We start from the raw sequence: 20,501 nt of genomic DNA, 5'->3' as shown, positions 1-20,501 counted from the left end.
GCCGTGTCGAGCCTGTGCCCTTTGGCCATGCTGCATCACTCTTTCGAGCGTGTCCTTTCCTTTCTGTCATAAGGGGTTCCAGGCTCGTCTTCTTCCCCCCCCTTTCTTCGGGGGGTCCTGGTCCTGCCTAGTGGAGCGCGGTCTCTGGAGACCGAGACCTGGGTGCTCTGCCTGCTGGTCGCCGTTGGGCTGTCGCTGCTCCCAGGCCCGCTCCGTGCCCGGAGCTGAGGACATACACAGCCAGGAGGGCACAGACATGCGTAGACCTGTTCGCATACACGCACTCACATCTGCACGTGTCTCTGTGTCTCTGCTGCTCTGTCTGCTCGTATAGGTCACCCCCGGTTCGGGTGGGTGCTTCCAGCACCAACAGAGTTCATTGTAGCCCCACCTCCCCCGCTTTGTATTTCTGCCTCTTTTTTGACAGTAAGAAACCTGGCTCTCTTTGTCCTCAACGCACTTAACTCATCGCTCAAGCCCCCGCCAAGCTGCCTTCTCTCAGATTCTTTTTAGCCTGTGGTACACACCAGGTTAAATTCTGATCTGTCTTCCTGGTTAAATCCGGAGTTCCCTCATCACCTGGGTCTCTCTGAGGTGGGGCACAAAGAAGCCTGCTTGCTTCAGGCGTGATTCAGAGGACGGAGGCTGCCCCACAGCAAGCTCACGGGGGGCCACGCATGTGCCCTTGAGAAGACACGGGTACAGCGGCCTGTGCACCCCTGTGACCTTGGCGTGACCTTGCACCCCTGTGATGGTCTCTGGCTGGCAGGCAGTGCCTCTTCACTGCACCCTGACTGCGTTGCAGGAAAAGTGAGCTTCTGGAGGCCATGAGAAGAGACCACGTTTGTTTCAGTGCAGACAGGGCTTGTGGCAGGACCTCCAGGGTGCACCGCCCTGTAAGCACCCTCCCTGCTGCTCTGGGCCCTGCTGTCCCGAGTCCCCGGTCGCCATTGCGAGTGTGGCACACACGCCCGTCTGTGTGTCCATTCACTGCAGCATTCAGCGTGGATGTCCTGTGCATCCTTGGGGTGGGCCGGGCACTGGACCCAGTGCTCGGGGTCAGTGGCAGTGACTTTCCAGGCCTGTCGCCACTGCTGGTCAGCCTGGTCAGCCCCAGGGGTCCAACGATCCGAGCAGGACGGTGAGAGCCGTCTCTAGCCCCAGTGTGAACACTGCAAAGCCAGCTCTGAGGGCTTTTTAAAATCACCTGAATTACGAATTTCATCACAGTTTTTTTTAATGTTTCTAAATTGCCAATCATCTTCTGAATAATCCTGAGCTTTGAAAATGTAATTCAGTATTTCCCTTCCCAAAAGGAACATCTGGCAACATGTCCTCCCCCGCATCCTGTGCTGTCTGGCTCTCCTGAGTGTGGTGTTAACGACCCCTCTACGGGAGAGACACCAGCTCCACCAGCGCAGGCGTCGGGATCAGCTCCTTCATGCCAGCTAGCAGTGAGAGTTACTTATTGTAAACCTGTTTTTGCCCAAGGAGAGCAGTTTGGCTCACCAACACATAGCCCGCAGGAAGAGGGCCTTCCTGTTTAGGAATTCTTTTTTTTTCTTTTTTTCTTTTTTTTCTTTGGCTGAGTTGGGTCTTCGTTGCTGCGTGCGGGCTTTCTCTGGTTGCGGCGAGCGGGGGCTACTCTTCGTTGCGGTGCACGGGCTTCTCATTGCGGTGGCGTCTCTTGTTGCAGAACACGGGCTCTAGGTGCACGGGCTTCAGTACTTGTGGCACGCAGGCTCAGTACTTGTGGCTCGCGGGCTCTAGAGCGCAGGCTCAGTAGTTGTGGTGCACGGGCTTAGTTGCTCCGTCGCATGTGGGATCTTCACGGACCAGGGCTCGAACCCGTGTCCCCTGCATTGGCAGGCGGATTCTCGGCCACTGTGCCACCAGGGAAGCCCCCTGTTTGGGAATTCTGATTTGATTTTGTTTCATACCTGAAAGTGTGGGCTGACCAGGTGTGTTTGTGGTGGTGTTTTTGTGTACAGTTGAAGGGTGTCTAGTGTATCTACAGAGTTGTTCACTCATCACCATAATTAATTTTAGAACATTTTTGTCACTCCAAAAAGAGACCCTATGCCCTTGAGCAATCATTCCCCACTTTGTCTTTCCCAGCCCTTGGCAACCACAAATCCACTTTCTGTCTCCGTGGATTTTCCAGCTCTGGACATTTCATGTAAATGGAGTCCTACACTGTGTGGCCTTTTGGGGTATCTTTCCATTTATTTAAGTCTTTACTTTCTTCCAACAATGTTTTGTAGTTCTCGTTGGTTCAGTTTATTCCCAAGTATTATATTCTCTGTGGTACTATTGTAAATGGAATTGTTTTCTTCACTTTCGGATTGCTCGCTGCTGGTGTGTAAAAACACGCAAGTGATTTCTCTCTATTGATCTTGTTCCCTATGACCCGAAAAGGGTTTTTTTTCCCCGTGGGCTGGATCTTAGCACAAAAGTGAGGCTGCCTCTGGGGCCCAAAATGCTGCTTTCCCTGGGCTTTTCTGGGGACAGACGTGTCCTGCTGGAGTCATAAGGCTTTTTATCCTGACCCTTCCCATCAGGGCATGCGTTAGACTGTCTCCCCCGCCCCCTGAGACAGGCAGAGTCACCAAGGTGCAGGGACTAAGGGATCCGTGTGTACTGGCGGCTGAGCTGAAACCAGGCTTTGAGCCCCCGTGTTTGTCAGCTCTGCATAGTTGCCCATCCCAGACTTGGTCCTGAGGGAGGCCACGCCTCCTCCTCCCGGGCCTCCCAGCGCCCTCATTAGCCGCAAGCACTCCCGGCACATCTGGAGAGAGCCTGCCGTCTGCCACCGTTGATCTTTCACCACAGAAGATGCATCTCATTTCTCAGAGGTCTGCTGGTAGTAGAGAAGCTTCTCCTGATTACAGACGTGTCCTCCTGGAAAGGGAGCTGAGTCCCAGGGACCAGAACTCTGTGGCTCCCTGATATTCCTCGCGGCCCGCGAGCACAGCCCAGCCTCCACGCTCTCAGCCCCGGCAGGTAGCTGGGTAGCTGGCCTGCAGCTTGACCAGCCCCACACTCGCCCTCCAGTTTTCTGTTGCCAGCAGTTCGCCCCAGGGCCGGCACTGCCTGCAGCCCTCAGCCTCCTCCCTTACAGACGGGATTGGATGGGCCTCTGCTCTTCTGTTTTAACTTGGAAACATCTTCCCTAGTTCCCCAGGCCCATGGCCACTGAAGCCCAGACCACAGTCCTCTTCTGCCCCTGGTCCCTCCTAGCTTTGCTGCCCCACCCCAGGCAGGCCCGCTTTTTATCTTTTCTCTTATGCTTGTAGAGGAAAAGAGCAGTGGATTCCGGTTGAAGCCGCCGACCCTGATCCACGGCCAGGCACCCAGTGCAGGTGGGTGTCCGCCTTGAAGGAGGAGCACAGAGTGGCTGCCTTGCGGCCTCTGCGTGCCAGTGCGGTCCGGGCTCACTTTCCTGACGCGTGAGCACTGGAACGCCGCTGGAAAGAGCCCGTCGGACCAGGGAGGCTCTCCTGCCTGTGAGCCCGCTGTCCCGAGGAGGTGGCGGCGAGGGAGCGGGCCCGGCTTGGTGGGTGGCGTTCAGGCTCCGTGCCCGGCAGTAGCTCAGTTGTGAGACTGTCTCTGCTGAGCGTTCCGCCCACAGCGTTAACCCCGAGTAGCAGAGCAGCCGCTAGTGAGCGGGGCCCGGCGCTCGCGCCATCGAGACGCGTCACATCCAACGGGAAGCCCTTGCAGGGCCGGGAGCGTTCTCGTGGTCCTTGCCCTGTATGTTTGGCAGAGGGATTTTCTCAGCGTGGCATTTTGAGAAGCAGGTGCAAGGGGTACCTTTACGTGACCCCTAGCAGAGTCCTAAACTTTGAGAGGTGAACTGTGGCTTCGCTGCTTTCCCCTCACCGTCTGCCCTTGACCCTCGAGCCCCACGCTTGAGAACAGCTGTCTCTTGGTCCCCCCCTGTAGCATTCCTGTACTCACTGGATTAATTTGCAGACATGATCAGTTTCTTGGGGGTTTCATTTAATCACATATAAAAATAACAATAGCCAGAATTTGTATGTCTAACTGTAAAGAAAACATCTTGGGTTTTTAATTTTTTCAGTATGCTTCCCTGTAAAGTCTAGCCCAGGAGGGACATGAGATGGGTTGCTGGGGTGAATTTTTCTGTTAAGTGCCTGAGAGCCGGTGTGGGGGTGGGTTGCATTTCTGCCCTTGCGGTCGGAGGGCCCGGACAAGCCGAGCTCTGTCCCCAGGTCTGCCGAGCCAGAAGCCCAAGGAGCAGCAGCGGAGCGTGCTTCGCCCAGCAGTGCTACAAGCCCCGCAGCCCAAGGCGCTCTCACAGACCGGTGAGTGACGCGGCCCCGGCCCCTCCCAGGCTCCCACGTCAGGGCACAGCCGCGGCACGGCACAGGTGGCTTCGGCCCCGTCTGCTGAACGCACTGGGAAGTAGAGTGCTGGGGAAACAAGCCCTCAAATCCCCAGCGAGCCTGATAGACAGGCAGTTCCACTGGCCTCCTGAGAGCTGGCCCACCGGCCCTGAGCGGCCCAGATGTGTCCCTGTGTGTTTTTGCAGGCAAAACTCAGCCCTGTATGTCTAAGAGACCTGAACCGTATTTCCATTATATCCACACAGGGTGGGGTTTTCAGTTCATCCTTAATTTTCTTAATACTGATAAGCTTTTCTTCTCTTCCTCTTAATCTTTCCCTACAATTCAAGAGCTCTTCATTGGGAGCAAAAATAGTTAATATTTCTGAAGGGTTTTAATTACGTGGAAAATTGTTTTGGTCTAATACTAAACAAAGCCAGGTTTAAAGTTGTACATGTCACATAATCTCAACTGTTTAAAGGAGAAAGTGCATAGAAAAAAGACTCTATTAGTAAAACTAGTTTCATAAAACTCATAATTATTCCCCAAATATATTTTCTTTTTTTTTTTTTTTGCCTAAGTAGTAGTATTTCTAAATAAACTGAAAATTCACATGATTCTTTGTGGAATAAGCAATAAAGGATTCTTTCTTTTGTGAGGTTTTAGTTTTGGGTTTGGGTTTTTCTAACCTAAGAATTTGTGACTTTCAGTATTGATTCCAGATCCTTTCCTTTAAGAAGGAGACATTACACTGTCAGCCCAAATGGTAGAAGGCAGCGGTGCTGAAGGTGGTCCGGGCTGACCTCTGAGATGTCTGCTGTCCTTTTCTCCCCACAGTCCCAAGCAGCGGCACCAACGGGGTCAGTGTCCCAGCAGATGGCCCGGGGGCAGCGACATCGGCTTCGCCTGAGAACCCCGCCCGGAGGAGTCCCTCTGACGAGGCACCAGCACTTGAGGTCCGTCGGCGATGGGGCAGGGAGTGTACCGCACGCGGAGCTTCTCAGGGCCTCACCGGGCACGTGGGCTGTTGGCTGCTCTGGGCCGTATCCAAGCTGGCCCGTGCTAAGGCATCCTGATTAGCTCAGAGGTCTCCATGTGTAACCACAACTGACTAGCCAGGTCACCAGACCGCCAGGAACTCCACAGTTGGTTCTGAGAGAAAGGGGCCACGAGCAGGGCTCTGGCGCTGAGGGCCGGATAGCCCAAGGCCTGTGTCGTTTCCACGCACGTAGTCTGTTGGGGCCTTGTACCGCTGTATGTGGAGAGATGTCTCCCCTCCCTTTTCCACAGCCGAGCAGCTCCTCAGGGGTTCATACACATGCGCTGCTTCTAGTGGCAGAAGTGTGCTTGGGAGTCGGCTCAGAAATCGTTTGTTTTATTTATTTATTTTTATTATTTTTATTTATGTATGTATTTTTGGCTGCGGCGGGTCTTTGTTGCTGTGTGCAGGCTTTCTTTTTAGTTGCAGCAAGCGGGGGCTACTCTTCGTTGCAGTGCGCGGGCCTCTCATTGCTGTGGCTTCTCGTTACGGAGCACGGGCTCTAGGTGTGCGGGCTTCAGTAGCTGTGGCACGTGGGCTCAGTAGTTGTGGCTCGCGCGCTCTAGAACGTAGGCTCAGTAGTTGTGGCTCACGGGCTTAGCTGCTCTGCGGCATGTGGGATCTTCCCGGACCAGGGCTCGAACCCGTGTCCCCTGCATTGGCAGGCGGATTCTCAACCACTGCGCCACCAGGGAAGCCCAGAAATCATTTGTTTTTTTTAAAAAAGTCCTCCAGGGTTCTGGGATTATATAGGCCAGATGCATATGTTTTCCAGTCGCGTTGCATAGCAGCTGAAAATAAGGGGCATTTAATGAAGAGCCTGCATTTGCGGTTGGCAGAGACGGACTTGAAATCCGAGTTGCAGCAACACACCCAGGGCTCCACGTGCGGAGACAGATTGCACCTGTGTGTTTATCTCCACTCTGTCCGTTTCAGCAGACAGGTCGCTGCCTGAGGTTCTCCACGCTCTGCCTCCCCCACCCCCTGCCATACCGCCGCCGGATGTGCAGGCTAAAACGGTGAAAATGAACATGTCCGATTCAATCTTCAAATGTCCCTGAGCCCCCCACCCTGAAACCACAGTTAGTGGAATTGGAAAAAGGAATCATTCCCACAGCGTACTGCTTCTCAGAAACTGGTGGCTAGGGCTGTGAGCTGGAGGGAGACCTGGACATGACCCCCCACCCCGCCGTCTCCACCAGTGTGCCCGGTGACGAGGGCACTGCCAAGACCTCGCCCCTCCCCTCCCTGGAGAAGTCTGGTCCCGCCCAGCCCTAGGGGCTCTCCCTGGCCCCCCACGCCAGGGCCCGCGCCACAGGATTCACGCCAGGCAAATGCAGTGTGTGAGATGGCTCATCTCGCTTCTCAGGGCTGATGTGTTGCTTGTTTTCAGTTGTTCTGTCGGCTTGTTTTAACCAGGAGAAAGACTCCCAGGAAGATGAGTCTAGCAGTGCTCCCGAGGAGAAGCGCGAGAAGAGGGAGCCGGCCGCGCAGCAGGCGTTCGTGTTCGGGCAGAACCTGAGGGACAGGGTTAAGGTATGTGGTCAGAGGGCCGGGTGAGCCGTCGACCTCGTGAACTGATCTTTCCGCGCCTCCCCCAGCTTCGTTTTCCCGGGGACGGGGAGTGGGGGCTGTGTCTGGGGTGGTCCCGGGCCTCAGCGCCCAGCAGCTGCTTGTTGCGTCCCTTCCGCGCTGTGCTGCTGACTCCTGGCAGCACCCCGGCCGGCTGCCCCCCGCCCTGCCCCACCCCTGCCAGCGTGGGGCTGAGCGGTGGCTCCTGGCGGCAGGCTCCCTCGTTCTCCCAGGAGCCAGGCTCAGGGAGGCAACTTAGCCCTGACAGCTGACGTGTTTATAGCCAAGGAACAAGCAGACATTAGGATCCGATGCTTTCCAGGTCGCCAGAGGGATTTTTCTGTGCTTACTGAAGGGTTTCTTTCAGCACTAGCATCGTTCAGCCCGGATCCTTCTTAGTTGTGGAAGGCCGTCCTGGGCACTGTAGCATGTTGAGCAGCACCCCCGGCCCCCGCCCTCTAGATGCCAGCAGCACCCCCTCTCCCCGCCCCCAGTGATGACCGCCAAAAGCATCCCCAACGGTCCTGAATGTTCCCCGTGGGACCACGTCACCCCCAATTGAGAGCCATCGCCTTGTTTTTTTCAAGGAGGGCAGGTGGAAAGATACTGTTTTCTCTCCCACAGGAGGCAACAGGATCTGTCACCTCCTGGCTGCCCCCCAGGTGTGTTGGTCTAGTCTGGGGACTTTGAGTCGGGGGTGGGGAGCATGTGGCAGTGGCAGGGGATCTGGGTTCTGGACCCCACGCGCTGGCCCTCTCGGAAGACCTGTCCCAGCCCCAGGGACTGAAGGTCCCTCTGTGCCATTTCCAGCAGCTCATCTGGCAAGAAGCTCCTAGAGGCTTGAGGGGCAGTGTCAGTGGCTGTGTCTGGGGACATTTGTCATTGCCACAGCTGGGGGGTAGGTGCCACTGATACTAAGTAGGTGGAGGCCAGAGATGCTGACCAACACCCCACAGTGCCCAGGAAGCCGCCGTCCCCACTCAGGGAACCATCCGCGCCCTGGGTCAGTAACGCGGAAGGTGAGAAGCCCTGAAACGAGAAAACAAGAGTCTCTCGGGTGCGGAGGAGATGTCAAGCCACACCGTCAGCTTCCTCCTTTGGTGCCCACTGTCCAGTAGAAGCACAGATACCCCAAGAGACACAAAAATAGGTGTTGATGTTGCACAGCTTTAGGCAAAATAATGAGTCCCTTGGCGGCTGCTTCCTCCCGGGAGCAGGAAGCAAAAGCAGGGAGGGCCTGGAAATCCACCCATGCTGGGGACCGGGGGCCTGGCCTGAACCATCAGGTCGAGTCTGTTCCTCGCTGCCTTGAGATTGGGGTGGAGACGATGTCTCATGGGGATCCGGGCGTCTCATGGTTGCATCCCAGCTTCTCCATGGGGGGCGACTCGAAGCCGTGGTTCCTTAACCCCTCTGAGCCTCTGCTTCCTCACTCAGAGCAAGGTCGCTAACACGCACCTCTCAGCGTTCCCAGGAGACTTCCATCGGAGAATGTATTTAACCAGGCTAGCATGGCAGTTGGCATAGAAGCAGCCTCGAGAAATGATGCTTCTGTTTTGTTTATAATGAACCCCTTAAAATGTAAGATTTGTAAGCGATCTGTGATTCCTCGGTGCAGAAACATTGATAAAAATGCCAACAAGGTGCCAGCCTGAGTGTGCTCTTTTTAAACAAGGTAGAAAAGGCTCCCTAGTGCCTCACGGACTGTTTCTGTATCTTAACTCTTACCACACCCCGGAGTACACACACGTAGACGGAGCCATGCCGCATGTCAGCGTAGGGCCTGTGCAGGCAGGCTGAGCTGCAGAGGTCCAGGACGTGCCATTCTCTGAGCAGTGTTTCCTCTCTGTTTCCCAGTTAATAAATGAGAACGCTGAAGTAGTGGACATGGAGAACACCGGACACCCCAGTTCAGAAGCGCCAGCCGCCACCAACTACTTCCTTCAGTACATCAGCTCCAGGTCTGCGCCTCGGGCCTGGTGCCCAGCCTTGTCCGGGGAGAGCCTCCGCCTCGGGCCCGCGGTCACCCACGGTACCTGCCTCAGGGCCCAGAGAGGCCTGGACCCTCCTGGACCGGGAGTCAGCCCAGTCCTTCCTCGGGAGGGCAAGGGCACGTGCAGCCAGAATCCCGGTCACCCTGCAGCCCCTCCCTCTTTTCCACTCTGGACACAGATGTGGAGGGGCTGGGGTGGCGGGCTTCAGCGGACACCTGAGGCAGGACCCCAGTTCCGTGGGCTTGTTCAGCCCAGCCCCGGGAGTGACCTCTGTCACCCGGGCCTCGTGCCCGGAACAGAACCCGGTGGGCCAGTGGCAGCTCGGCTGCCTCCTGTCACCAGGTGCTCCCTGCCCTGGATCCGGGCTCGCCGTTGGCGCTACTGGTGGTGGCACTTGCCAACAGCCTGGCTGCCAGGGTGTTTGAGAAGGAAGGCACGTCCCTGCCTGGGAGATGGGCCAGCAGAGCAGGCGCCGTGCGGGCTCCCACCTCGGAGAGGCCCAGTGGGAACGGTGACCTCGCTCCTCGGCTGCCTGGCCCCCGGTTAGCAGAGCGCATCAGATATTTTAAGACGCATTTTTTGCATCTAAGCGTTTCCCAAATTGGGAGGCACGTGCAGCCTGTGATGTCTTAAACCGGATGAAGTGTGACTGCCAGGGCAGCTGCCGTTTGCTGAGCGCTCCCCGAAGGTCATCCCGTGTCACCCGCCAGCCGCCCCGTAGGAGGCATCACCTCCTTGGTGCAGGCCTGGGGAGGGGCCCAGAGAGCTGCAGTGCCTCCCGGGGGCAGCCTACTGGCGAGAGACAGCCGGGTTCGTCTGCTGGGAGTGGACGGAACGCCCCTGCGCTCGGCCTCTGTGCGGTGCTGCCCACCTCCTGGGGGTTGGGGAAGACGGGCATCTGGTGTGTCACACGGCGCCCGTGTGCAGTTGGTGCCAGGCGGTGGGAGCCAAGGGTCCGTGTTTGCCGCCTGGAGAGGCCTGGCATGGAGGCCTGCGGGGACCTGTCCCTGGCACGCCAGCCCAGCCCGAGGCGGAGCAGGGCCTCGACTGTGCTTTCCGCTCCGACCGTGTGTGCGCGCGGCACATGTGGGCGTGCACACCGCCTGAGCCTGTGCCACCCTGCGCTCACAGCGTGTCTCCTCTTCAGTTTAGAGAGCTCAGCCAACAGTGCCGACGCCGCCAGCAGCAAATTCATATTTGGCCAGAACATGAGTGAGCGCGTGTTGGTGAGTGACCCCCGTGGGGACTGTCCTTCCCGGGGCCCGGAAGGCTTTCGGAGCCTCCCACAGGTCACCGGGACATGTGGGGTTTGGCTGCTGCCTTGAGTCCTGTGAAATCAGAATGCTTTCTTTTCCAAGTAAGAGAAAGAAGACCCAGCTCAGACTCAGCTTAAACGGGGGGCGGCGCTGGTGGCCTAGGGAGGCTGTGTAGGAGCCAGTGTCGCGCATCCTGTCCTTCCTCGTCCTGAGAGGGGTTCCCTTGAGTCACGGGCCGCGCTTCCTCCCGGCTAAGGGCAGGTGTGGTGACAGCCGTCAGGCCAGACTCCTTAGCCGTGTGGGCCGGGACCACCCTGTGCCACCTCTGAAGCCAAGGGAGGGCAGCCCCATCCCCAGCGCGAGGCTGCAGCACAGAGCAGGGGGCGAGGGGGCGGCCCTGCAGCGCCCCCTGCAGGGTCTCCAGTGTCCCCTGCATTCCTGACACACCATGGCCGAGGCACGTGGCTGCTGACCGCGGGCCACATCCCGGTCCCAGAGAGCCCAGCCAGCCCGGGATGGGCTTCTAGGGTTGTTATCTGCTTCCTTCTTTTTCTTCCTTTTCTTTCCCAATCATATACACACAGCCCCGCTGTGTCCATTGTGAGGGCGGCTCAGGCGCTGTTTGGGGCCCACCTGCTTCCTGCCCTCTTGGTCTCAGTGTTTGTTACACTAAGGAGCCACCTGCTTCTTTTCTCGAGCGTCAGTACTGTCCTTTTACGATTACGATGAAGTAGGCAAAGAACTACTTCACGGGCCAGGGGGACCAGGTGGCCCAAGGTCAGCTGGTGGCACACGCCTCCAGGTGATGCCGCAGAGGCTCCAGAGGCGGCTCGCGTGCACGTCCCTGGCGGGCCTGCGAGGACTGAGAGCTGCCTGTTTCTGATGGTGCTCGGCAGGCGCCGAGTGGGGAGGGGCTGGGGCTGGGCGGGTCCCCAGAGTGCGGGAGGGAAGCCAGAGTCGGCAGAGGGGGTCCTCTGCTGGGCAGGGGCGCCAAGAGCTGCCTCCCGGCAGAGGGGTTCCCTGTCCTGCAGCGGTCGGCGCCCCGGGACCACCCCCACACGCCCCCTCCTCCTGTGTGCCTTTGCTCCCCGCAGAGCCCGCCCAAGTTAAACGAGGTCAGCCCAGATGCCAACAGAGAAAATACAGTGGCCGAGTCCGGGTCCGAGTCCTCGTCCCAGGAGGCCACCCCCGAGAAAGGTAGGCCTCGGTCCTGCCCCCTGCCCGAGGGGCTCCGGGAGGCAGGGAGGGACGGGGACGCTGTGGACCACCCTTGGCCACAGCCCACAGCTGTGCGTGCTGGGGTCCAGTGAGCAGGAGGGGGGCGAGGCCCGGGGCCCTGCCTGGTGGCCAGGATGGGGTTGAGGTGGTTGTCACCCTCCTCCTCGCCCTGAGGCGGCAGATGCTCTTCAGCGCCCTCGGCGGTCTCTCGCTGTCTGCTGTCCTCCCCTGAGTGGGAGAGTGGGAAGCCGCAGCTGCACTGGCCGCTCCCGGTGGCCGCCCTGCAGACTCTGAGGCAGAGTTACGTGGCGTGTTCCGGGGTGCGCTGTGGGCCCGAGGCGCTGGCCCCCTTGAGGCCAGAGCCACCCTTTGGGTGTCCTGTGAGGTACACCCTCCCCCTGACCAAATCGATAGTCAATGTCGTTTAGCTAATAACATTGCAGAGTCCCTGGCCGAGTCGGCAGCCGCCTACACCAAGGCGACGGCGCGGAAGTGCTTGCTGGAGAAGGTGGAGGTGATCACCGGGGAGGAGGCCGAGAGCAACGTGCTGCAGGTGAGGCGCGCCCGGCCTTGGGGACCGTCGGTGCGGCTAGCGGCCTTCTCGTACTGCTGTGTTTTAGAGCAAAACGGTCTGTTTTGAGACGGTCTCGATAGTTCGGGGAACTACAAAGACGTGTAACAAACACCTCTTGCCCCCCAGAGTCAACAGCTGTGATTGTTTTGTCCCGGTGGTGCTGTGTTCTTTTCTTAGCCCGGACTTCGTGGCACCCGTGCCCCGTCCCCGTCTCCCTCCCCTCCTGGGGCAGCGCGCCCAGTGTGGTGGGCCTCCGCCTGCTCGTCGTCCTTTCACACGCGCCTGTGTGTGTGTCTGTAAACCACGTGTGTGTGGCTTCCGGGAGTTTTTAATGTGGGGTTTTTAGTGGTACTTTTTTCCCCCACTCGCAGTTTTTCTTATCTATCCATCTTGAGAGATACTGACTTACAGAGATCTGCAAACGTTTGCTGTAAAGGGCCATGTGTGGTCTCTGTTGCATTTTTTTTTTTTTTTTTTAATGTATACCAGCTTTACTGAGGTACGGTGCACATACTATGAAATTCACCCTTTTAAAGCATACAGTTCAGTGGTTTTTACCATATTCACTAATTTAGCACATTTTTGCCCCCCCAAAAAGAAGCCTCGTGCCCATGAGCAGTCACTGCCCGTCCCCCTTCCTGCAGCCCCAGGCAACCCCACTTTCTGTTTCTGTGGATTTGCCTGTTGTGGACATTTCATGTGAAGGGGATCGTACAACATGTGGCCTTTTGTGTCTGGCTTCTCTCACTGAGCGCTACGTTTTCAAGGTTCATCCCTGGTGGACCGTGTGTCAGCGCTTCACTCCTCTTCATGGCTGAATAACAGTCCACTGTATTGATAGACCACATTTGTTTATCCAGTCAGTTGTTGGTGGGTGCTTGGTTTGTTTCCACTTCTGAGGTATTAAGAATGATGCTCTATGAACATTCACGTAATAGTTTCTATGGGAACACGTGCTTCACTTCTCATGGGTAGATACCTAGGAGTGGAATTTCTGGGCCATATGATAACTCCATGTTTAACATGTTGGAGAACAGTTTTCCACTGCGGCTGCCCCATTTTCCATCCCCGTCGGCAAGGTGTGAGGGTTCTGATTTCTCCACATCCTCCAATAACTCTTGTCATCTGTCCTTTTGGTTATTACCATCCTAGTGGGTGTGAAGTGGTATCTCATTGTGGTTTTGATTTGCATTTCCTTAATGATTTTTTTTTTTTTAATACTCCTCTAAAGATGTAAAATCCATTCTAGCTCGAGGGCAGGACAGAAAAGTGGCCAAGGGCCAGACGTGTCCCCCAGACCATAGCTCGTTGACCCTGGAGGTTCATCGCGGGTTCCCTGCAGGCTCCCGGGGTCTGTCTGCCCGGCCAGGGTCCCTGCTCACCCAGAGGGCCGCCTTGTGTTCCAGATCCAGTGTAAGCTGTTTGTCTTTGACAAGACCTCACAGTCGTGGGTGGAGAGAGGCCGGGGGCTGCTCAGACTCAACGACATGGCATCGACTGACGATGGGACGTTGCAGTCCCGACTAGGTGAGCTTCGGCCGGGTTTCTGTGGAGGGGCCTGGGGCGCGGCGGGGCGGGGCTCCCTATCTGCACCCATAGCCGGCCCTCCGCCTGCGGGACCCGGCCTGGCCCAGAGGCTCCAGCCGCCAGCCCTTCTGTGATGTTCCTCTTCCTGATCGTGAAAGTGGATAAAAGAATTTAGCCATTTTCAAACTTATTTTCTTATAAAGTGCCAGCTGTTTCGTGGTGAGTAAACAAATCAAACATCAACGAAAATCTCTTTATAGAAAGAGGGAAATCTCTGTCTGCCAAGAATGTTTTGGCAGTCCATTCCTGTTCTGTGGATCTTTGTTAAGGAAGTGGGGTGACTTGGTCTCTTGCTCTTTTCACTTGCCATTTTGTGGGCGTGTTCCTGTGTTGTTAAATTTTCCTTAAAATATGACTGTTTTTGAAAAACTTCTACGTTAATTAACATTCCATCGACCGTGAATGTATTTAGCCATTTCCCTGTTGATGGACATTTAGGTTGTTCCTAATTTTTTTTGACTTGTAAATAATGCTACTGGGGCCGTCTACACGTGAATCTTATTCCCGGAAGTACGCTTGTTACAGAAAGGATGTGTGTGCGGGCACGTTTGTATATATGTGAAACGTGTGTGTTCGTCTTTTTGTTTGTTTTGTTTTGTTTTTTTTAATCCTCCCCAGTTAAAAATTGTCCTGCGGCCTTTACAGAAACGTCCATTCCTGGCCCAGGCGTAGCTCATGCTGCGTCCTTTCAGCGCTGTTTTTTATGCACTTGGGCTTCTGTTCGGGCACTGTTCTTTTTCATTTTCCCTAATGGAAACGTGCAAGTGTATGTGGACAGAGAGGGCGCAGGATTTTGAGCCCCCGCGGCTCGTGGCTCTGCCCCTGGGTCATCAGCCTGTGACCAGCCTCGTTGTAACTGCGCTGTCCCCTCCCTTGTTGAGATCCTTCCTGGCCATTGTCTCCTTTCACCCCACGCAGCCTTTGATCCTTGGCATTGACCTTCCTTCCCTCCAAGTTCACCTCGGGGGGCGTGTTGGGCTGTGAGGCCAGGCCCAGAGGGCTGGCGGGGGTGAGGGTCACCCAGATTGGGGTGACCGCTTGTAATCCACTCCGGGTCTTCCAGTGGGGAGGGCCGGGCTGGCAGGAAGGCCAGGGCTCACCTGTGTCCACGGGGTTGGGGCTCGGGCAGGGTGGGTAGGCTTGGACAAATTGAGCAGGACGACATTGGCCTTGGGCCCGCTGTGGGTGGAACTCGTGGTCTCACACACGTTTCCAGAGAGGGAAGGCCTGTCCCCTGTTCTTCTCCACTGTGTGCTGCCCTCAGTCTACCTTTGTCTCCCTCCTGATGGAAGCTCTGAGCAGCGGTCAGACCCGACCCTTCCTCTAAGCAGTTAGCTCCTTTTCATGGGGCAGGAGCTGCGCCTTGGCCTGTGGGTGGCGACAGTCAGGGGGTGTTGACTTCGTGTGGCGTGTCCCCAGTGTGCAGCCCCACCTCCGCCTCCTGCTGCCGCCTGACCAGCCCCTTCCCCAGGGGAGCCGCCATCCTGGCACCAGCTCCACCCACTGGATGTGCCGCCAGGGGTGGGGGGTTGCCGGGGCTGCTGCTCAGCAGACAGGCAGGAGGCTGTCGTGGACCTTGGGGGGATTGTGGGATTTCACCCTGGGGGTGTTGGCTCTCCTGCAGATTGTGTCTGTTCTCGTAGCGGCTTCGTCGAGGGGTGGGGGGCAGCGCTGACGGCCTCGTTGCTTGCAGTGATGCGGACCCAGGGCAGCCTGCGGCTGATCCTCAACACCAAGCTGTGGGCCCAGATGCAGATGGACAAGGCCAGTGAGAAGAGCATCCGCATCACAGCCATGGACACCGAGGACCAGGGCGTGAAGGTCTTCCTCATCTCGGTGAGCAGCCCCAGGGGCGGGCTGGGCTGCCCCCGGCCTCTCGGGGAGCAAAGCTGTCCAGACAGCCCCCGGACAAGGGCAGGGCAGCCCCACGCCCAGCACTCGGAGCCCTGCACTGAGGGCCTGGCCGGGGAGAGTAGGAGGCCTCCAGGGTCGGGGTGGCCCGGCCGCAGGCTCTGTGGACCCCTCGGGAGGACAGGCCCCGGCCTGGGGGAGCTTCGGTCTGCTCTCCCCGGGTTTGTCGAGGAGAGAGGTCAGGCTCCTCCCCGGTCCAGCCCGGGAGCTGGGGCATCCCGTTACGGCAGGGGCTGCAGCCACATCAACTGAGGGGGGGTCTCCCCACGAGGCCTTGTAACCTGGCCCTTCCCTCTGCCTCCCCCAGGCCAGTTCCAAGGACACAGGCCAGCTGTATGCGGCCCTGCACCACCGCATCCTGGCCCTGCGCAGCCGCGTGGAGCAGGAGCAGGAGGCCAAGACGCCGGCCCCCGAGCCCGGGGCGGCCCCGTCCAACGAGGACGACAGTGATGACGATGACGTCCTGGCTCCGTCGGGGGCCAGCGGAGGCGGTGAGCCGGGGGTCCCGGGGCTGACCCGAGGGGTGGGGCTGTGTCCAGGGCAGACACCTGACAGCCAGGCCACCGCTTCCCACAGGCGCCGGCGACGAAGGGGACGGGCAGACGGCCGGGAGCACATAGCGCCGGGAGCCGGCTGCCCACGAGCCTGCTGCTTTGTCCGTCTGTCCGCCCGCCCGCCCGCCCCTCCCTCCGGCAGCGTCGAGGCGCGGGGCTCGGGAACCACGCTCCCCGCTGGGTGGCCGCAGTCTGGATCCGCACGTCCCGTTCAGAAGCAGACTCGGGAACTGCCTGAATGTGGTTTGGGACACGCACCTCATCATATTGATGAGCAAAACGAAAAAGAACATTTCTTCCCTCCCCACCTTGAATTGAAATGGCACATTAAGACTTGTCACGGCTTCTCACTGGGACTGGGACCCCTCGTTTCTTCACCCCACCCTCCTCGTGTCGCCGGCTCTCCCCGCCTGCACCTGCCCGGGCACCGGGTCTGTCCACACAATGTCACGCTGGGCCTGCTGGACTCTCTGTTACTACTGTCTTTACCTCCCGGCTCCCACGTTCTGATTTGGGGGGTTTATTTTTAGACCTTGTCTTTCCTCCCCCAGGGCTTTGTGTCTGGTTTCCTAGATCGAGGCACTTCTCTTCTGTGTGTTGAGCAGGCACAGCTCCGTCGCGGGCTGCGTCCTCGTTCCCCCGGTGGCCCTGGCCCCGTGCTGGGGGTGCTCAGAGAGCTGCTCGGGGGCTGGGCCCACGTGTTCCCCCCCCGGGGTTCCTCCAGGCCAAGTCGTGGGGTGCGGAAGGGTTGGGCCCGGGGCCTGGAGAGCCTATCTAGAAAAGGGTCACTGGACATGGGAGGGGAGGGCCCCCCCCGGGAGGGCCCCCCCATCCTCCTGTCTGTCCCCGTAACATGGGTCACCCGTCGTCAGGCACCCAGGTGCAAACCTGCTTCCTGCTGTTGGCCGTCCCTTCCTTGCGCAGCCCTGGACATCTCTGCCCCCAAGACCGTCGAGGGCTGGGGGCCTCTGTGAGAGGCAGAGGGGGACCCTGGCAGGGCCTTCAAGGAGGGGGCAGCGAGCGGACCGGTTCCAGACGACGGGCAGAACCCGTGCTTGCAGCGCACAGGAGCGGCGCCCTCTGCCCGCCCCACCCCGGGGCGTGGCCAAGAGCCAGCTGGGTGCCGCCCGCCCGGCGAGGCCCGCAGAGGAGGCCTCTCTGCACGGGGCCCTCACAGGGTGAGGGGGAGGCCCGTCTGAGCTGTGCCGCCCACACCTCAGGGTGGCCTGTGCAGCCCGCATCCGCGTCCGCGCCTGAGCCACGGGACGACACCAAAGGCCCTCCCAGCAGATCCGGTCACACTTCTCTGCTTCAAGCCTTAGCCAACTAGTGACAAGTAAAACCAGATAACGCCCATGTGTTTTGGAACATTTATGTAAGATTGTCATATGAAATGTATTTGGGAACTACATTAAAACTTTTAACTAAAACTCTGGTCTCCTGTGTGCCCCAGGGGCCTCAGGAAGCCAGGCGACCTGGCCAGGAACGATTCCTCAGCAGCCTGGCCTGCCCCGCCCCACACTCCACACCTGGGCAGGTGACCGAGCTCAGCTGCCTTCCGAGATCGGCCGCTCCGTGCAGAGCCTTGCTTCACAGGAGAGCAGTTTGCTTCCCCACCCAGGCGCTGCTTGGCTTCCTGGGGGAGTCACGAGGGAGGGGTGAGGGTGCTGGCAGGGTTCACTTGAGCAGAGCCAGGAGGAGACCTGGGGTCGGCATGGCGTGGGCACGGAGGGTCTTATTCCCTGGGCTCCTGAACCAGTGACCCATCGTTGGAACCTTTGTCCCACTAACACCTGGTGGCCAAGCCGTGTCCCTGGAGACCTGGTCCAGCCGGTTCTGCGGCCTCAATCTTCCCACACTCCCCTCCATCCCCCACCCCGGGGTTGCTCAGCTCAAAGCCCAGGTGAGAGGGGCCCTGGCCCAGGGGTGCCGGGTGGGGCCCTACGCTGCATGGTGCCAGCCGAGTGGGTGCGCACCGCTCACAGCCGCCAGGCGCTGGTCATCATGGCCACAAACTCCTCATCCGTGTCCACAGAGGCGCTCACGCCACTGTAGTAGTCCTGGAACTCGGCCAGCGTGACCTGGGGGCAGACGGGCTGTCAGGGGGGACCGCAGGCGTGGGCAGAGGGGGTGGGGTACCCGCGCACCCACCTGCCCGTCCTTCTCGGAGGAATCAAAGTTGTCCAGGAAGCGGCGGAGCACCTCCTCCTCCGTCCACTCCCCGCTCCGCACCCTGGGGTGAGCGCGGCTGCTGTACACTCCCCGGAGGTCATCCACAGTCACCACGCCGTCCCCGCTGCGGTCCAGCTTGGCGAACGCGGCTGTGATGACTGCCTCCCGGACCTGGGACATGGGGGGCTGGGGGGGGGTTGGTGACTGGGGGGGCAGAGCTCGGGAGGTCCCCCGGGTCCCCACACCGATGTGGATAAGCCCGCAAGGACTTGGCACCCCCGGACGACAGAGTGGAGGGACTCGCCCGCGGTCGCGCGCCCGGCCTCACCCGCAGCGCCCGCAGGAACTCCTCCAGGTCCAGCGTCCCGCTGCCGTCACGGTCCCAGCGCCTGCACACGCCCTGCGCCTCGGCCGTGTCCAGCACCAGCCCCAGCTCGGCCAGGCTCCGCTGGAGCTCCCCTGCGTCCAGGGACCGGCTCCCATCCCGGTCCATGCGGCGGAAAAACCTGGGGGGCAGGGGGCGTGGTTGGAAAGTGATCCGGGGGCCAGGGGGTTGGGGAGGTGTGAGGGGACCGCTCACCTGGCCAGACCCTGGATGCCCGAGGCCCCTCGGAACAGGCACTGGGCCCGGAGCTTCTCCATGGTGGCGTCCACAGCATCCATGATGGGTCAGGGCTCCCTGAGCTGCTGGATGGGAGAGAGATCTGGAGGGGCTCCCGCTCGGCAACCAGGCTACGGGCCGGGTGCCCCCGCTCACTCACCTGGCCTTCGTCTGTCCTGGAGTCCGGGTAGCCGCTCCGCCTGCCCCCTGCCTGCTCTGCCCAGTGTTGGCAGTGTGTCCTGCCCGGCCGGGCTGTTGCTAAGGGACAGTACCCTGGAGACCGGGAGGGGCCCCAGCTGTAACTCTGTATGCACCGGAGCCTCATGGCCCTCGGCACGGCCCTGGGGGGGCATGGGGGGGCCCAGAGGGACAGGGCAGTGCTGTTGCTGCCGCTGCTGTCCACCTGCTGTCCCGCTCGCTTACTCCCAGCCCTGCAGTGCCCAGGTCAAGGGGAGGGAGGGGGGAGGGGGGTCACTTCCTAACCACAAGGAGGAAGGGTGGGCCACAGCCCTACGGGGACCAGTGTCCTGGATGGAGGGAGGCAAGGCCCAATTCCTGTGTGACCCGGGGCAGGTCCCCTCCCCTCTCTGGGCTTCACCAGCCACCAGCCCCTTTTCACAGGGCCGCAGCCACAGCTGCTGAGGGATCCAAGTTTAAAGGGCTCGAGGTGACCCAGGCCCACATCCAGCAGGTGGTGCTCACAGCTGGGTCCTACAGACATCAACGTTGACTTGGACAAAGCAATTCCTGGTAGTTACTTAGGGCCAGTCAATATGGGTCACCTGGTGGTTGGTTTCCAGTTCTCAAACATCACTCGGTGGGCTGGCTCATGACAAGCTGCTGAGCCAGGGGCTTCAGTACCGGCCGGAGAAGCGACCCTGACCCCTGACATCCGTAATCCAAGAGGAACCAAGGCCGCCATCACAGAATGCCTTCTGTCGAGACTTTGGACATCTTGCCAACCGAGAGCGTTACACCAACAGTCAGGATTGAAAATGATAACGGATTTCCCAGGACTTAAAACGTGAGCCCCTGTTTGGGGACGCCGCCACCCGCAGAGACCCAGAGATCATCAGCAGGTTTTCAAAGCTTGCAGTTGCACACGGCACAGTGGTATTGTCGAAAGTTGCTGCCACAGTCAGAAGCCAAGCCGTGGATCACAAGCCACCCGGCGCTGCGATTCAAGCTACAGCTGATTGCAACACCATCAGTTTTAGGAGAAACTGCAGTGGCACTCTGCTGCAGAAATTCTTGTGGCTTGCTGCAGTCCAAAATTTTTTGCGTAGGCAAAGAAATACTCCATTGTGTATTTTTATGAGGGTTACAAATGTCGAATTTTTTGTTTTTATAGAAAAATGTAGAATGTGACCACAACTATTGTAGCTCTGTTTGGGCATCTCCACATTTTTAAGAGAATCAGAATTTCAACAATAAAAAATTGGAAGTGGCTGGGGCTCTCCCGACCCAGAGGCCCTTTTCACTTTACCTCTCTGAGCCTTGCTTTGCACAGCTGTAAAATGGGGTGATGCCTGTGTGCATAGTTGGCTGAGGAGATGAGACACAACCGTGTATGTAGAGTGCCTGGCACAAGCTCCCGGGCCTGTAACTTGTGTCTCCCCACCCAGCGGGGCCCCACCCCGGACCAGGAGCAGCACAGCAGCCCCCTCTCCAGCT

The 20,501-nt window shown here is 58.8% G+C and overlaps 2 protein-coding genes and 1 long non-coding RNA gene across 13 annotated transcripts in view; 1 reads left to right on the top strand and 2 right to left on the bottom strand.

Annotated features, from left to right (window-relative positions):
* RANBP3 (RAN binding protein 3) overlaps window positions 1-17,484 on the top strand; it is a 53,864-nt gene extending 36,380 nt beyond the window's left edge. For 5 of the 8 annotated variants that reach the window (XM_082455565.1, XM_082455564.1, XM_082455562.1 and 2 more), the window contains 12 exons: window positions 3,297-3,362; window positions 4,236-4,328; window positions 5,187-5,305; window positions 6,808-6,924; window positions 8,818-8,921; window positions 10,102-10,180; window positions 11,305-11,407; window positions 11,857-11,981; window positions 13,409-13,529; window positions 15,283-15,425; window positions 15,808-15,991; window positions 16,077-17,484. In XM_082455565.1, the coding sequence (XP_082311691.1) occupies window positions 3,297-3,362; window positions 4,236-4,328; window positions 5,187-5,305; window positions 6,808-6,924; window positions 8,818-8,921; window positions 10,102-10,180; window positions 11,305-11,407; window positions 11,857-11,981; window positions 13,409-13,529; window positions 15,283-15,425; window positions 15,808-15,991; window positions 16,077-16,120 (1,298 nt within the window). In that variant the 3' untranslated portion in view covers window positions 16,121-17,484. The remainder of the gene's footprint in view (window positions 1-3,296; window positions 3,363-4,235; window positions 4,329-5,186; window positions 5,306-6,807; window positions 6,925-8,817; window positions 8,922-10,101; window positions 10,181-11,304; window positions 11,408-11,856; window positions 11,982-13,408; window positions 13,530-15,282; window positions 15,426-15,807; window positions 15,992-16,076) is intronic. The other 3 variants (XM_082455566.1, XM_082455563.1, XM_082455561.1) reach the window with 1 other exon arrangement.
* On the bottom strand, window positions 1,551-3,288 carry LOC309657740. Its single transcript, XR_014261878.1, has 2 exons — window positions 1,646-3,288; window positions 1,551-1,596 (listed from the first exon to the last, which is right to left on the bottom strand). It is a non-coding gene; the product is annotated as an uncharacterized lncRNA (long non-coding RNA).
* On the bottom strand, window positions 17,413-19,260 carry CAPS (calcyphosine). 4 transcript variants are annotated; one of them, XM_082455569.1, is made up of 5 exons: window positions 18,988-19,260; window positions 18,807-18,910; window positions 18,555-18,732; window positions 18,031-18,412; window positions 17,413-17,690 (listed from the first exon to the last, which is right to left on the bottom strand). In XM_082455569.1, exons 2-4 carry the CDS (start codon window positions 18,887-18,889, stop codon window positions 18,074-18,076), a joined length of 600 nt encoding a protein of 199 aa, XP_082311695.1. In that variant the 5' UTR covers window positions 18,890-18,910; window positions 18,988-19,260; the 3' UTR covers window positions 17,413-17,690; window positions 18,031-18,073. The 4 variants fall into 4 exon arrangements, with proteins under 4 accessions (XP_082311695.1, XP_082311694.1, XP_082311697.1 ...); XM_082455568.1 differs by having other exon boundaries at window positions 18,807-18,930; window positions 18,988-19,259; XM_082455571.1 differs by having other exon boundaries at window positions 18,031-18,135; window positions 18,206-18,397; window positions 18,807-19,253.
* Window positions 19,261-20,501: the final 1,241 nt, after the last annotated feature.

Source organism: Balaenoptera physalus (genome assembly GCF_965194825.1).
Source record: "Balaenoptera physalus genome assembly, chromosome: 3".
NCBI lineage: Eukaryota > Metazoa > Chordata > Mammalia > Artiodactyla > Balaenopteridae > Balaenoptera > Balaenoptera physalus.
Note: the sequence above shows the minus strand (reverse complement) of the source record. Positions and strands in the feature narration are given on the sequence as shown.